Source organism: Cebus imitator, unplaced genomic scaffold, assembly GCF_001604975.1.
Source record: "Cebus imitator isolate Cc_AM_T3 unplaced genomic scaffold, Cebus_imitator-1.0 Scaffold681, whole genome shotgun sequence".
Taxonomy (NCBI): Eukaryota; Metazoa; Chordata; class Mammalia; order Primates; family Cebidae; genus Cebus; species Cebus imitator.
The window spans coordinates 210,713-224,801 of NW_016107996.1; the positions used below are offsets into that span (position 1 = coordinate 210,713).

The following is a 14,089-nucleotide window of genomic DNA, read 5'->3' on the forward strand; positions in this document are numbered from 1 at the left end:
GCCCCTTTCTGGCAACCTCGGGCGCCGACAGGCCCCGCCCAGCCATTTCCGGGTCACGCCCCGGAAGTGCTGAGAGGGACTTCCGCCCGCGGCGAGGCCTCGGAACTGGTCGCTGCTCATTGGCGGAGAAACGCTGGTATGCATTTGGGTGCCGCTGGGGTGGGTGTTGCACAGCTACAACCCCTCAGGCCTCCTCTCCGCTCCTCCCTGGGTGGAATGTGGGCAAGAACCCCAGGAGAGGCAACCCCTCCTGGGACGGTGGGCATTGTACCCAAATGCAGTCTTCCAGGAAAGGGTTTTTTTCTCGAGATTTAGTGCTGCAGGGGCCCAGAGCTGGGACTACTTCCCTTTCAGTTACAACCCTGGTCTTCACTGCCGTCTTCAGAGAGCTTCATTGAGTATCAACTTCAAGTGTGCTTCTGGTACCAGTTGGTATCACTGCCCACCAGATCTTCAGCTCCCTTTTTCAGCCAAAAGCGAGAGATTGCAGATAATTGGAAATAAAGTGTTCGGTGCTCTAAATTCAGGAGAGGCTTCTTTCATCACTTAACTGTGCCCGTGACATTTCCTTTTGTTTATGTTTTGAGACGGAGTTTCGCGCTCGTTGCCCAGTTTGGTAAGTGTAATGGCGCGATCTCAGTTCACTGTTCCAAACCTACGCCTCCTGGGTTCAAGTGATTCTCCTGCTTCACCCTCCTGAGCAGCTGGGATTACAGGCATGTGCCACCACGCCTGGCTAATTTTGTATTTTTAGTAGAGATCTGGTTTCTCCTTGTTGGTCAGGCTGGTCTCGAACTCCCGACCTCAGTCGATCCACCCGCCTTGACTTCCTAAACTGTTGGGATTACAGGCGTGAGCCGTTGCGTGCGTGGCCGACATTTCCTTTTGAATGCAGAATTTGTTTTCTCTCTGCTTCAACTTGGCAATAAATGGCTACCCTTCCATTTAGCAGTCACTTCCATCCACGCCAGGGCCACCTTACAGCACCTCAATGCTGTTCTCTCATGAGCCCTTCCTCTACTCCAAGCAGTGCTCAAAGGCAATGGGGAAGATTACCACCACAGACCTGCTGCCCTAGCATGTGATCTCAAAGCCCTTTGCAAATTAGCTCCTTATTTAACATTGCACTCCCCACGCCACCACCCCACAACCCTTAGTAGTTAGTGTAACAGCTATGGCAATCTTTGCTTTTTCTTTGAATAAAATAATGTTTCTTTTACAGAAGTGTTCCGGAAAACTCTTCAATTACAGGAAAAGGTGCATGACTGCATCTTCAGAGGATTTGGTTTTGCTGGTACCAAGGATTCTGCTAATGAGAAAACTCCACAGTCCGGCATACTGTAAGCTGGCTCCAGCAGCCCAGTTGACGATGGCTGAGGCCAGTTCCCGATCATCCTGTCTGAGAAACACCAGGTCTGGGAGAGGGGAGCAGTACTGACCAAGGGGAGGGAGGATTTTCCTTGGTTAAGTGGCTAAGCTGGATGATTTCAAGGGATTGGGTGAATCCAGACAGCAGGTGGGGAGAGAGAGCATTAAAACTTTTAGTCTCTTAGGAATTCTTCTCTTTTTTACCCTACTTTTTAACCATGTAAGTCAGAAGCTGGACTACCTTTGATTTTGGCGACGTCATTTTATCTTTCTGTGCCTATATGTCATCTGTAAATGGCCATAATAAAAGCACCTGTCTAGAGTTGTTATGCGGATTACATGAACAGTACCTGCTAGATAGGAAATGCTATCTAGGTATTCGTTGTAATTATTACTTACTCTCCTTACTTCCCTGGAGTTGGGCTGTTCTGATTTATTCCTTTCTACAGTGATTATTTCATAAATTCATGTGTTTAATGTTTTCTGGCCCCAGCTCTTGCATACAGTCAGGAAGTAGGCATGAAATGCCAGCTCTGGAAGCAGAGGGAGAATAAGATAGTTATTCTCTAGTGCCACCAGGAATATACCACTGAAATGTCAGTGACAGACTCTTCCCTCTACAGGCAAGTTGTGCTAAACTTTGACGTTGTGTGGTCTTCTGGGAAGTCTGGAAGTAAGGTACCTGAGGAGACTTTTTAAAAAACTGCTATATAACAGGGTCAGGATAAGTGAGTTGTGAATGCTTAGCAGAGTCTGATTAAGTTCAGAGTGAGGCTGGAATGGGAGAGAATCCAGCTCAGATCTGCTATTTCCACGTTTTTTATTGTTCAGGAGCTTCATCTTGGCTGCCAGTTGTCAGAGATAGAAATTGTAAATATTTTTCCATTTTTTTGTCTTTGACTTTGCTGAAAGTACTTTTGTTTGTTTTACCTCACAGGAGTTTTTATTCTCTCTGTGTGGGTCAAGTTTATCAAACTTTTCATTAATGACCTCTGGATTTTGGCTCATAAGGAAGAAGGCCTTCTACTCTGAGGTTATAAAGGACTCACCTCATGTATTCCTCTGGTACGTTTATGGTTTCATTTATAACATTTAAAACTGATTTATTTGGAATATATCCTAGTTTATAAAGTAGAAATCTAATTTACTGTTTTTCCAAATGATTATCCAGTTCTCCCCATGCATTTGAAGAGTTCACTTTTTTTTTTTTTTTTAACTTATTTGCCACCTTTATCAACATGCTAAATTTATGCCTGATGCCTGATTGTGTCTATTTCTGGGCCTTCTATTCTGTACCATTTGTCTATCATGAGCACCACACACTTTAAGTATTAAGTCTTTATGTTTAAAGTTCTTTTTTTTTGAGACGGAGTTTCGCTCTTGTTACCCAGGCTGGAGTGCAATGGCGCAATCTCGGCTCACCGCAACCTCCGCCTCCTGGGTTCAGGCAATTCTCCTGCCTCAGCCTCCTGAGTAGCTGGGATTACAGGCACGTGCCACCATGCCCAGCTGATTTTTTGTATTTTTAGTAGAGATGGGGTTTCACCATGTTGACCAGGATGGTCTCGATCTCTTGACCTCGTGATCCACCTGCCTCGGCCTCCCAAAGTGCTGGGATTACAGGCGTGAGCCACCGGGCCCGGCCTATAATATGTTTAAAGTTCTTGTGGACAAGTGCCCTTCTTTCTTAGTTTTCCCAGGTAGTCCTGTGTGTTTAGTCTTCTAGGTGAACATTAAAATCAAAAAAGTTGATATTTTATGGAAATAGTGTTGAATTTACAAATTAATTTGGTGATTACTCTCTGAGTGCTAACCCCTTAGGAGGCATAAAGTGGCTTAATCTGAAAAGCAAGGCCTAGATTGAATTTCATCCTGGCTGTTTTAATGGGTGTCTGACCTCAGAAAATTTATTTGCTTCTCAGTTTTTATATATATGAGAGGAGGACTTTAATGTCTGTCCTGTAGGATTGAGAGAGATAAAAAGCATAAAACGCCTTTTTGGGAGTAAACAATCCTTTCTTCACACCTTCCATTCTGGTCAGCTCACAAACCACTGAGAGAGAAGCCTCCAGGATCCTAGAGTGGAAGACCAGATGCCCAGACACAGGATATGCAGAAGTCAAAGTCAACCTTTCTAGGCCAACAGCTGTCCTGTCACTTGGTCAGTTAGTCTAATCGCAGTTTTCCAGGTGAGTTCCTCTTGACTTTCTTCTAGGGTTTTGCATGTGCCCTGGGGTGAACACCCTCTGACAGTGGGAAAAACTGTGTACTGTGCCAGGTCGCCTCAGGCCTACCTTTTCCCTCCATCCTTCCCCACCCCTCCCTTCTTCCACCCACTTTCACACTCCACCCCTTTTCTCCAGCCCCATCAACCTGCCTCTTCTTTCTCTTTCGCTTCCCTATCCCATCCTTGCCTGGCCCTTCTGCACTGGCAGTGGACCCTCAGAAGCCCTGGGAGAGAAGATAGCTGGGACAGGCTGATGTCTTGAGTCCTGTCCCTGGCTGTCTCTGAGGCTTGTAAGACTCCTAATTACGGCCGGGCGCGGTGGCTCAAGCCTGTAATCCCAGCACTTTGGGAGGCCGAGGCGGGTGGATCACGAGATCAAGAGATCGAGACCATCCTGGTCAACATGGTGAAACCCCGTCTCTACTAAAAATACAAAACATTAGCTGGGCATGGTGGCGCGTGCCTGTAATCCCAGCTACTCAGGAGGCTGAGGCAGGAGAATTGCCTGAACCCAGGAGGCGGAGGTTGCGGTGAGCCGAGATCGCGCCATTGCACTCCAGCCTGGGTAACAAGAGCGAAACTCCATCTCAAAAAAAAAAAAAAAAGACTCCTAATTACAGGAGTGACTCCAACTTGCTTTTCTGACAGGGCTAAATTTCCAAGGGTGGAGTGCAGGAATAGAGGCCTTATTTTCTCTTGGTCCTGGATCCTCAGTTCTGCTTTGCACTGGTTTTTATTGTTGATGTTGTCGTTGTTCGTATGTTTTGTAGAATGTCACTCAATTGGGATTTAACTGTTTTTGTCATTATTATACTGAGGTTATATGTTCTGGGGAGGAAAACCACAAAGGTAAAATGCCATTCTCGTATAAAAGGTGCATACTGTCAACTTATAACTGTCGAGACATAAAGCAATTTGTGAGATTGAAAAAGAGAAGGGTAATTAGTGTAATTTGAGTTTAGAGCAAAAATTTTATCAAGTTTGGACACAAAACTAGGTTTATGCCCAAGAAAGTAGCAGCCATCCCTTTTCTTTGGAGAGGTGAGGGTTTATTCTGTCACAGTTCCAGCAGAGACAAAGCATCCCTGTTGCTGAGGTAGTGTTTATCATAGCAATAGCGACTGCAAAAATAGTAGCAGCATAGTAGCATAGCAATGAGCAGAGCTTTTTTGGTCCCCATGTCTCTCATTCCAAGTGTTATGGACTCCTGTGGGTGGTAAAACATACCTGTTAATGGTGTTATTGGCATTTTCCCAAACTTCTTATCAGTTGATTTTGTTTCTGTTGCCATCTCTTTTCCCGTACTCCTTCATCTGCTCTATCTGCAAATCTCTTCCATTTCTGTCTTGTTTTCCTATTTAATTAAATATGATTCGCCCTTAAAAGTAGGAACTATATATTATTTTTATATTCATGTATATTCCAGATTATGTGTTTTAGATGCCTTTATAGAGGATATTTTATTTATTTATTTATTTATATTTTTTGAGACATGCTCTTTTTCTGTTGCCCTGGCTAGAGTGCAGTGGCGTGATCATAGCTCACTGCAGCCTCAGTATCCCAGACTCAAGCAATCCCGCCTTTGCCTCCCAAGTAGCTGGGATGATAGGCGTGTGCCATGAAGATATATTTAAATAGCCATTTGAGGCAGGTATCCATTCCAACAGTTCTTTGATGTTATTGAGACATGATACAGGCTGAATGAAAACATTTTATCTGAGTGCCATATGACTGGTGTGTCCTGGGATTATTGAACGTGTTTGAGAGCTCTAGTCTGTATCATATTATGTTGCTTTAGTAACAGGGAATAAAGCACATTTCAAAGGTGTGTTTATTATTTTAGGACTCAAGGCCAGAGGTGTGAACAAGGTGTCAACTATAAAGTGAAGATTTTTCTAAGGATGGACCCACACCAGAAGGTCCCTAGCATATATAACGGGAATACTTTACAGACTCCTGGGTATGAAAAAGTCTCTAAGTATAAGGACCAGTTAGAAAGGCACGAGGGTAGGCGCATGGAAGAAAGACGGTATAAATGCAGTGAATGTGGAAAGAAGTTTGCCCAGAGCTCGGGGCTTGTTCGACATCAGAGAATCCACACTGGAGAGAAACCCTATGAGTGTGATCACTGTGGAAAAGCCTTTAGCGTGCGCTCAACCCTCACTGTGCATGAAAGAATTCACACTGGTGAAAAGCCTTATTCCTGTAATGAGTGTCAGAAAGCCTTCAGTGTAAGGGCACACCTGATTATACATCAGAGAATCCACAATGGAGAGAAACCCTATGAATGTAATGAGTGTGGCAAAGCATTTAGTGTGAGCTCAGACCTTATCAAACATCAGAGAATCCATAGTGGTGAGAAACCTTATGAGTGTGATGAGTGTGGAAAAGCTTTCAGTGTGAGCTCAGCCCTCATCAAGCATCAGAGAATCCACACAGGAGAAAAGCCATATGAGTGTAAGGAATGTGGAAAGGCCTTCTATGTGAACTCAGCACTTATTAATCACCAGAGGATTCACTCTGGAGAAAAGCCCTATGAGTGTGGAGAGTGTGGAAAAGCATTCAGCCAGATCTCAACCCTTATTCATCACCAGAGAATCCATACTGGAGAGAAACCATATGAGTGTGAAGAGTGTGGGAAAGCTTTCCGTGGGAGTTCTAATCTTACTAAACACCAGAAAATACATGTCAAAGGAAAGTGTCATCAGTGATTTATGTGGGAAGTATATTCCAAAGGGCTTTTGTTACATCAGAAGATACCATCAAAAGAAGAGTATAGTAAAAGTTAATGCCTTAATTGACACTTTACCCTTGAAATATTGAAGTGAGAAATCACTGAAAAGTAGCTCCATCAGCATTGTGGCTCAGGCTCTAAAATCACATCTACTTCTGAGAATGTAATTTTACAACTCATAAGGTAAAGCCATTTAAAAACCATATGGTATAATGTAGTTTGTGTTGACTTAGAGCAAACCAACAATTCAAACATTTTTCTCTTGTGAGGAAGCCTTTTGTTGTTTTATTGCTATTGATGTTATGGATAAAACAGTAAATTTTGAAATTGGAAGCAATGTTGGTTGGTGAAAGAGGAAGGACATAGTTGAACCTGGAAAATAACAACCCATTGATCTTTCTTTGCCTTTGCTGTACCACTCTGCTCTTAGGATGATTAGATGTGTTTGTGACCTCTTGGCAGAAGATAGAGTATCTCTTTAGGTTGGAATCCCTATAGATAATTTTTAAGGTGATTCTTACATAGTCAGAAAGCTTCAAACCTTTTGACTTACTGACTCAATAAGCTTTTGAATTTGACTGAGGTTCCTCAACCAATGCAAACAAAAAGACAAGAACTTTCCAAGGAGATTTAAATGTTTCTGACTTCTGACCTTTGTTCATAGCTGATCATAGCTCACTACTGTGTGCAGTGTCATATAGGCAAAGGCTCTGAGGTATAAGAATGGGACACCTGGGGAATTGTCGAAGTCGGTGTTGGTTTTAGGATGACAATGTGAAGCTCAATACCTGATGCAACCAAGAGAGCTCAGATTTGATAGGTGTGTTTGATTTTGAAAATGTTTTTGTTGTGTGTGGGAATCCTACTACAGCTGTCCACCAGACTGTAATCTGACTTCTTAACCCTAATCCCCAAAGCCTATATTTGCACATGTACTTTGTTACTATTTTTTTTTCCTTTTGAGACAGGGTCTTGCTCTATCACCCAGGCTGCAGTACAGTAGTGTGATCCCACCTCACTGCCACCTCAGCTTCCTGGGCTCCAGTGATCCTCTTAACCTCCCAAATAGCTAGTTCTACAGGTGTGCACCACCATGTCTGCTAATTTTTTAGTTTTTGTAGAGACAAAGTCTTATTATGTTACCCAGGCTGGTCTCCACCTCCCCTATTCAAGTGATCCTCCCATCTTATCCTCCCTAAGTGCAGGAATTACAGGCATGAGCCCCCGGGTTAGGCTACTTTTCTATTTTAACAGTAATTTCTCCCTCCTGAGTAATAGTCCTGAAATTTTTTATCCTAAAATTTAATTCATGTGAGGTTCAAGATGAATATGCCAAATCAGTGGAAATTGCAGATTGCTTTGATGGTTCACATTTGGAATAAATTGTAGAGAACACTATCTGTGAAGGTGAATGATGTTCACTTCTCAGAAAGAGACTGTGTTGCAAAGGGATGGCCAGTTTCCATGAATTATCCTAATTAGCACTTCAGGCAGGTCAGCTATAAAACACTCTGGACTTCATGAAGCTCTGAGCCAACTTGTGGCCAGTAGGCACTAAGGTCAGAGATGCATGTGAAAAAGCACATGATGAAGCCTCTGATATTGGAGTAGTGCCTACCACCCTGCACAAGGCCTGGATATGGGGATTGAAGACAAAGAAGATCATGGTTCTGGAGCTCAGGTTGGGGAAATGGACCTCAGTCAGGGAATGCGGCACATTAGAGAAGGTAAAACACATACTGTACTTATAGCAGAAGTGAAGGGCTTCAGGAAGTTCTCTTTGTTGTGCTAAGTTCATGTGTGAATTCCTTTGCCTGCTTCTTCCTGTCTTTGGCAATTGAAGGAGACTAGTTTTTCCTCAATTTGACCTATAACCCATTTCTGTGCTGTTATCTTTAATGTTTTTAGTGTTTATCTTTCTAACCCCAGCTGTCTTCGTTTGTTTCTAGAATGGAGGCTTACAGACAGAGTCATCTGGCTGGAGGACACCCTTCTGGAATCAGTACTGAAATGAATGCCATATCCCACTCCAAACCAGCATGACTATAAATACTAAGCAGTGAGTGTTATTCTGAAGACTTTGAAGGAGAAGCTATTTCTGAAAATAAATGTATTTTGTTGAGGAATTTAACCATTAAGGGATCAGGATATGTGTACTATGGTTATTTCTTTCGAGCTCAAAGTAAGGTACTAGTGATTATTTTTTTTTAGGTTGGGTATTGTGCCAGGTGCTAGGAATACAAAAATCAGTGAAAAAAGCACCCTAATTTCGGGGGGCTTACAGTCTGTTTGGTGGCAGGGAGAAGGGAGTAGATAGAAAACAGCAAATACTGTAATAAAACCACTGAATTTGTAGAGTAGTTTGCACCGAAGAAGATTTAACAGTGACTTACAAAAACAATGGAAAAGGTTTTGGAGGAGGACGAAAGCTTGGAGGAAAAAATGAGTTCTTTAGCCACATAATAAAGAAGGAGGGAAGGCACAGTGGCAATAGCATATGAAAAAGCATAGTGCCTCTGGGGGGAAAGAAGGAAGTTTTCAAGGACGTTGATTATGTTTCAAGGATCATAGAATGTGCATATGAAAGTAGCATATTATAGCTAGACCATGATATTCTTTGTTTGTTCTCCTAAAAAGCTTGAAACATATTCTCTAGGCCAGTGTTTCTGTGCAGTAAGAAACACATTTTATGTTGTGAACTCAGTGTACCATTTTTGGGAGAGGCCATCCTTCTTGGGCCTTGCACTCCTACCTGCTTTGCTGAGTGTGCCAACATTGCAAGGGCATGGCAGCTCTTTTACTCAGGGCACTTTTTAATTGTTATTCAGCTAGTAACCTTGAAAGATGAGGTGACATCTCTTGGAACAAGCGTAGGTTAGCTTGCTTGCTTACTTAATTCTTATTACAGAACACTGTTTGGTATTCTTTTGGAAAGTTCCTATTCAATTCTTGTACGTGTTTGTAGGAATTATTTATATATCCTGGATATGAGCTCTTTTCATAGAAGATGCAAATATTATCTCCATCTCCATAGCTTGCCTTTTATTCTCTTAATGGTGTCTTTTGATGAATATAAGTTTTTAATTCTAATATAGCCCAGTTTATCAGTCTTTTCTTTCTCACGTGTCTTGTTTTGTGTCTTTTGAAGAATTCTTTCTCTGCCTTAAGATCATGAAGATAATCTCTACCATTTTAAAAACTTTTCTAATTTGCTTTCTCATTTATATCTGTAATCCATTTGAAATTTATTTTTCTGCCTGAGTGAGGTAAAGTCTAATTTCATTCTTTTCCCATATAAATATTCTTTTCATCCTTCATCACTTATAGAAATGCCTGTCATTTACCACTGTTCTTAATTAATGCCAATTTGTCATTAATTTTCCAAAAATGCATGGATCTGTTTCTAGTTTCTCTGTTATGTTCCATTGCTTTCTTTGGCTATCCCTGCATCAATACCAGATTTTCCTAATGAGTGTAGCTTTACATTGTTCTGGTATCCAGTAGAGCAAAACATCCCACCTTGAAGAGTCAGACTCCAGGCCAGGTTTCTACGTGTCGTTTTTCAGGCCCAACCATAGGGAGTTACAAAGGCCTTATGCCTCATGAAGGAAAGTTACCTGCTCATGCCAGATTTGGGGCACAGCCAATGCATTGCATGGATTCAACCAACTGTGTATTGTCAGTATTCAAAAATAAATAAATAAGTTATCTTGATCCTGATCTTCAGAACCTGCCTTACCTGAAAATTTAACATTTCCAAACTACCTATGTGTGAGCCAGCCAGCACTAGCTGAGAAGAGTTTCACATTTTCTTGACCCTGTTCAACCTGCATAAAAACAAGACTTTAGAACAGGTCTTACTTGGTGGTTGCACAGTTCAATAAAACATTTTAGGTTGAACTCCATTGATATCTGGTTTCTAAAATAATAAAATATTTTTAAAATACAGTATAACAACTATTTATACAGCATTTGCATTATATTAGGTATGATCAGTAACCTTGAGATGATTTTCAAGTATATAGGAGGATTTGTGTACTTATCAGCAAATACTATGCCATTTTACATGAAGGACTTATGCATGCTGAGGTGTCCTGGAACCAGTCCCCAACAGATACCGAGGAAAGACTATATACAGTCAGTTCTCATTACTTATAGTTAGTTGGATCCTATGTTTGCCACAAACACCGAATTAATAAGTACTAAACTGTTGTTTCTAGAGGAGATGCAGGGTTAAATTTCTGTGAGCCTTTAGTCACAACATTTTCATCAGTTCATATGTCATTTGCATTGTAACCATTTGTTTGCCAGCATCATAAAACAAACCAGTCTATCTCATCAGGGTTTGAAAGCAGATCTTTGTGTATACCATGTAACTCTTTTGTGGCTGGCTTATTTCTTTCAACATGGTGAGATGTATCCATGTTATTGAATATAGTTATAGTTCATTCTCCCATGAAATTTCTAACTTAGTGAAGCATTTCTACATGAGGCTAAGAGAGTATGTTCAGGGATTTGCTTTACATAATCTTGCTTTTGATAATCAAAAGGGTTAGACTTAAAGAATCTGAATGGAAAGTTAAATGATCATCAAGTAGTATCTCTCAGATTTCACACACAGTAAGCAAGTATTCACTTAAGATTCAGGATTGGCCGGGCGCGGTGGCTCAAGCCTGTAATCCCAGCACTTTGGGAGGCCGAGGCGGGTGGATCACGAGGTCAAGAGATCGAGACCATCCTGGTCAACATGGTGAAACCCCGCCTCTACTAAAACTACAAAAAATTAGCTGGGCATGGTGGCGCGTGCCTGTAATCCCAGCTACTCAGGAGGCTGAGGCAGGAGAATTGCCTGAACCCAGGAGGCGGAGGTTGCGGTGAGCCAAGATCGTGCCATTGCACTCCAGCCTGGGTAACAAGAGCGAAACTCTGTCTCAAAAAAAAAAAAAAAAAAAAAAAAAAAAAAAAGATTCAGGATTGAATTCTGTGAAAAGCATCTGTTATCACATATTCTTTATAGCTACCTCGGATTCTTTTTGTAATGATTTAGGGGATGGATGCATGAATAGATAGCTAAACTTTACTCTTACCCAGATATAAAGCCAACCCACTTCAGCATGAGCATGAGTAGTAGACGAATTTCTTTCTAAGTAAACACAATTTATTCCTCAGGAAAAAACTCTGGATCTTCTACATCACAGTTTGGGTGCTTAGTTGCGATTCCAAACTTCTTTATCGAAAAGTTGGAAAGCTTCAGCCTGGAAGATGTTTAGAACAAGTCGCACTTGGTGGCTGCACAGTTCACTAAAACATTTTAGGTTGAGCTCTATTGACGCCTGATTTCAAAACGTATTTCCATTACTATAACTACTTCCAATCTTTCCCTCCTTTGACCTCCCATAGCACACTGTTTCTTTCTTAGAGGATTTATCTTTTGTTTTGGTTTGTTTGGGTTTTTTTTGTTTTGAGCCAGTGTCTCACTTTGTCGCTCAGCCTGGGATACAGTAGCAGGATATCGACTCAAGGCAACTTCTAATTCCCAGGTTTAAGCAATTCTTATGCCTCAACCTCCTGAATAGCTTGGCCTACAGGCATGCACCACCATGCCCAGCTAATTTTTGTACTTTTCATAGAGATGGCGTTTCACCATGTTGCCCAGGCTAGTCTCGAACTCCTGAGCCCAGGCGATCTGCCTGCCATGGCCTGCCAAAGTGCTAGGATTACAGGCTTGAGCCACTGTGCCTGGCTGTTTTACTTTGTATCTGTCTCTAGTCCTGCTCCTTTGTGAGTTCTTTGACTACAGGATTATTATTATTCTTCTTTATGGATTCTTTGCAGCCCTGCATATGGTGAGATAGCTTGAGATTGCACAAGTCATCTTGGGCTATTATGATCAATTAATTTTTTATTATGTAACCAACAATATCCCATATCTCAGTGGCTTGCAATAACATAGCTTTATTCTTATCACACATCAGTTATGGGTCATTTGCTGTTGTGCAATACATTCTCTCTATTCTAGGATCCAGGCTACAGGAGAGTACTACCTTGAATGTGCTGTTCTTATGGCAATAGAAAAGAACAATTGTAGAATTATGTGATGGATTTAAATTAGCTACTCAGGAGGAGCATATGTCACTTTCACTTCATTAGCTAAAACAAGAAAAATTACGAAGCCTATTTTCTATGGGATGGGGAATATAATCCTTACAAAGAAGGCAGTGTGTAATTAAGAACAATAACATACTCTATCATTGAAATATTGTATATACTCCGAGAGCCAATATTTAGGGAATGCTTTCTCTACCAGGGCTTTTCTTGAATGTCTTATATGTATATTTTTCTCAATGAACAACAATGTTATGAGACAGATACTTCTGTATTCTCATTTTACAGCTGAAGAAGTTGAGGAACAGAGACATTGAATACCTTGTCCAAGATCATGCAGTTAGGAAATAAATGGTAGAGCCAGTGAAACCAGAAGTCTGACTTCACAACCTTTTCTCTTAACCACAGTGCTGTATTATGAGAGTTTTAATCTGAAGGTTTATTTTCATGTACCATGCTGGGCTTTCAAGAGTTATGAAGGTGCTAGTAAAAACTCTAAAAGTGAGATTCAGGAGCCCTTGGTCTCATCCTGTCTTTACCTCTGAGTAGCCATATTACCTAGACTCATGCCCCCTACCTGGGCCTCACTTTCTATATCCTTACAAATAATGCCCCCTACCTGGGCCTCACTTTCTATATCCTTACAAATAAGGTAAACAGAACAGATATTCTCTGATACCCCTTCAGCTTTGAATTTTTTATTCTTTCTCCAAGTGCATAGTAAAATACTTTGCTGATGTTGCTGTGATGACCTCTTTCATCTTCTGCTTTCTATGTTACTATCTTCATAGTAGATCTTGTATCAGTATTGAATCTTCCCCAACCCTCTTCCTTCTATTTTACTTTAATGATACTACTATTACTACTACTTTCTACCATTTATTGAGACCTACTGTTTCAGAACAGGAAAATAAACCCGAAGAAAACTGAATGAAGAAAGTACTAAAAATAAGAGCAGAAATTAATGAAAAAGCAAACATATATCCTTACTTAGAGCCTTCATATATAAATAATGTGTTTTAGATAGGTTCTCTCGGAAGGCTGCCCATATATATTACATTAGAATTCCACTTTCTGTCTCCAGGGAAAAGGTGCTAATTGCATAATCAACTTGATCTTTCAGATAGTGACTCCTGACCTTAAACAAGGAGTCTGTTTCAAAGCAGAGTTTTCCAGAAGAAGTCCAACACAGAGTGATGTCCAGGGGACTAAATAGAAACATTTTTCAGGGACCCAACACTGAACAAGTTCATGGGCTTGTGAATAGTTTACCCAAGTGAGGGGACATCCGCCCTTGGAAAAAGCACAACAGACATTGCCTGAAGCTGAGGAGAATATCACTGATAAAGGAACCTGAGACACCTGGGAGAATTTGCTCTGAAATTTAGTCTTGCCAATGCTCTGAGAGTGGGAAACCATCCATTCAGTTTGCACATGATTTTCAACTTCAGCAACTGTAATAAAAGAAGCAGCTTCAAGGTGGGCGCGGTGGCTCAGGCCTGTAATCCCAGCACTTTGGGAGGCCGAGGCGGGTGGATCACGAGGTCAAGAGATCGAGACCATCCTGGTCAACAAGGTGAAACCCCGTCTCTACTAAAAATAAAAAAATTAGCTGGGCATGATGGTGCATGCCTGTAGTCCCAGCTACTCGGGAG

At 41.4% G+C, this 14,089-nt stretch overlaps 1 protein-coding gene across 5 annotated transcripts; it reads left to right on the plus strand.

Annotated features, from left to right (window-relative positions):
• LOC108296077 (zinc finger protein with KRAB and SCAN domains 8-like) lies at positions 1 to 13,809 on the plus strand. 5 transcript variants are annotated; one of them, XM_017518453.2, is made up of 6 exons: positions 1 to 616; positions 1,223 to 1,413; positions 2,306 to 2,433; positions 5,439 to 6,512; positions 8,279 to 8,388; positions 13,558 to 13,809. In XM_017518453.2, exons 3-4 carry the CDS (start codon positions 2,354 to 2,356, stop codon positions 6,304 to 6,306), a joined length of 948 nt encoding a protein of 315 aa, XP_017373942.1. In that variant the 5' UTR covers positions 1 to 616; positions 1,223 to 1,413; positions 2,306 to 2,353; the 3' UTR covers positions 6,307 to 6,512; positions 8,279 to 8,388; positions 13,558 to 13,809. The 5 variants fall into 5 exon arrangements, with proteins under 5 accessions (XP_017373942.1, XP_017373941.1, XP_017373945.1 ...); XM_017518452.2 differs by having other exon boundaries at positions 3 to 136; XM_017518456.2 differs by lacking the exon at positions 13,558 to 13,809 and having other exon boundaries at positions 3 to 136; positions 8,279 to 8,460.
• Positions 13,810 to 14,089: the final 280 nt, after the last annotated feature.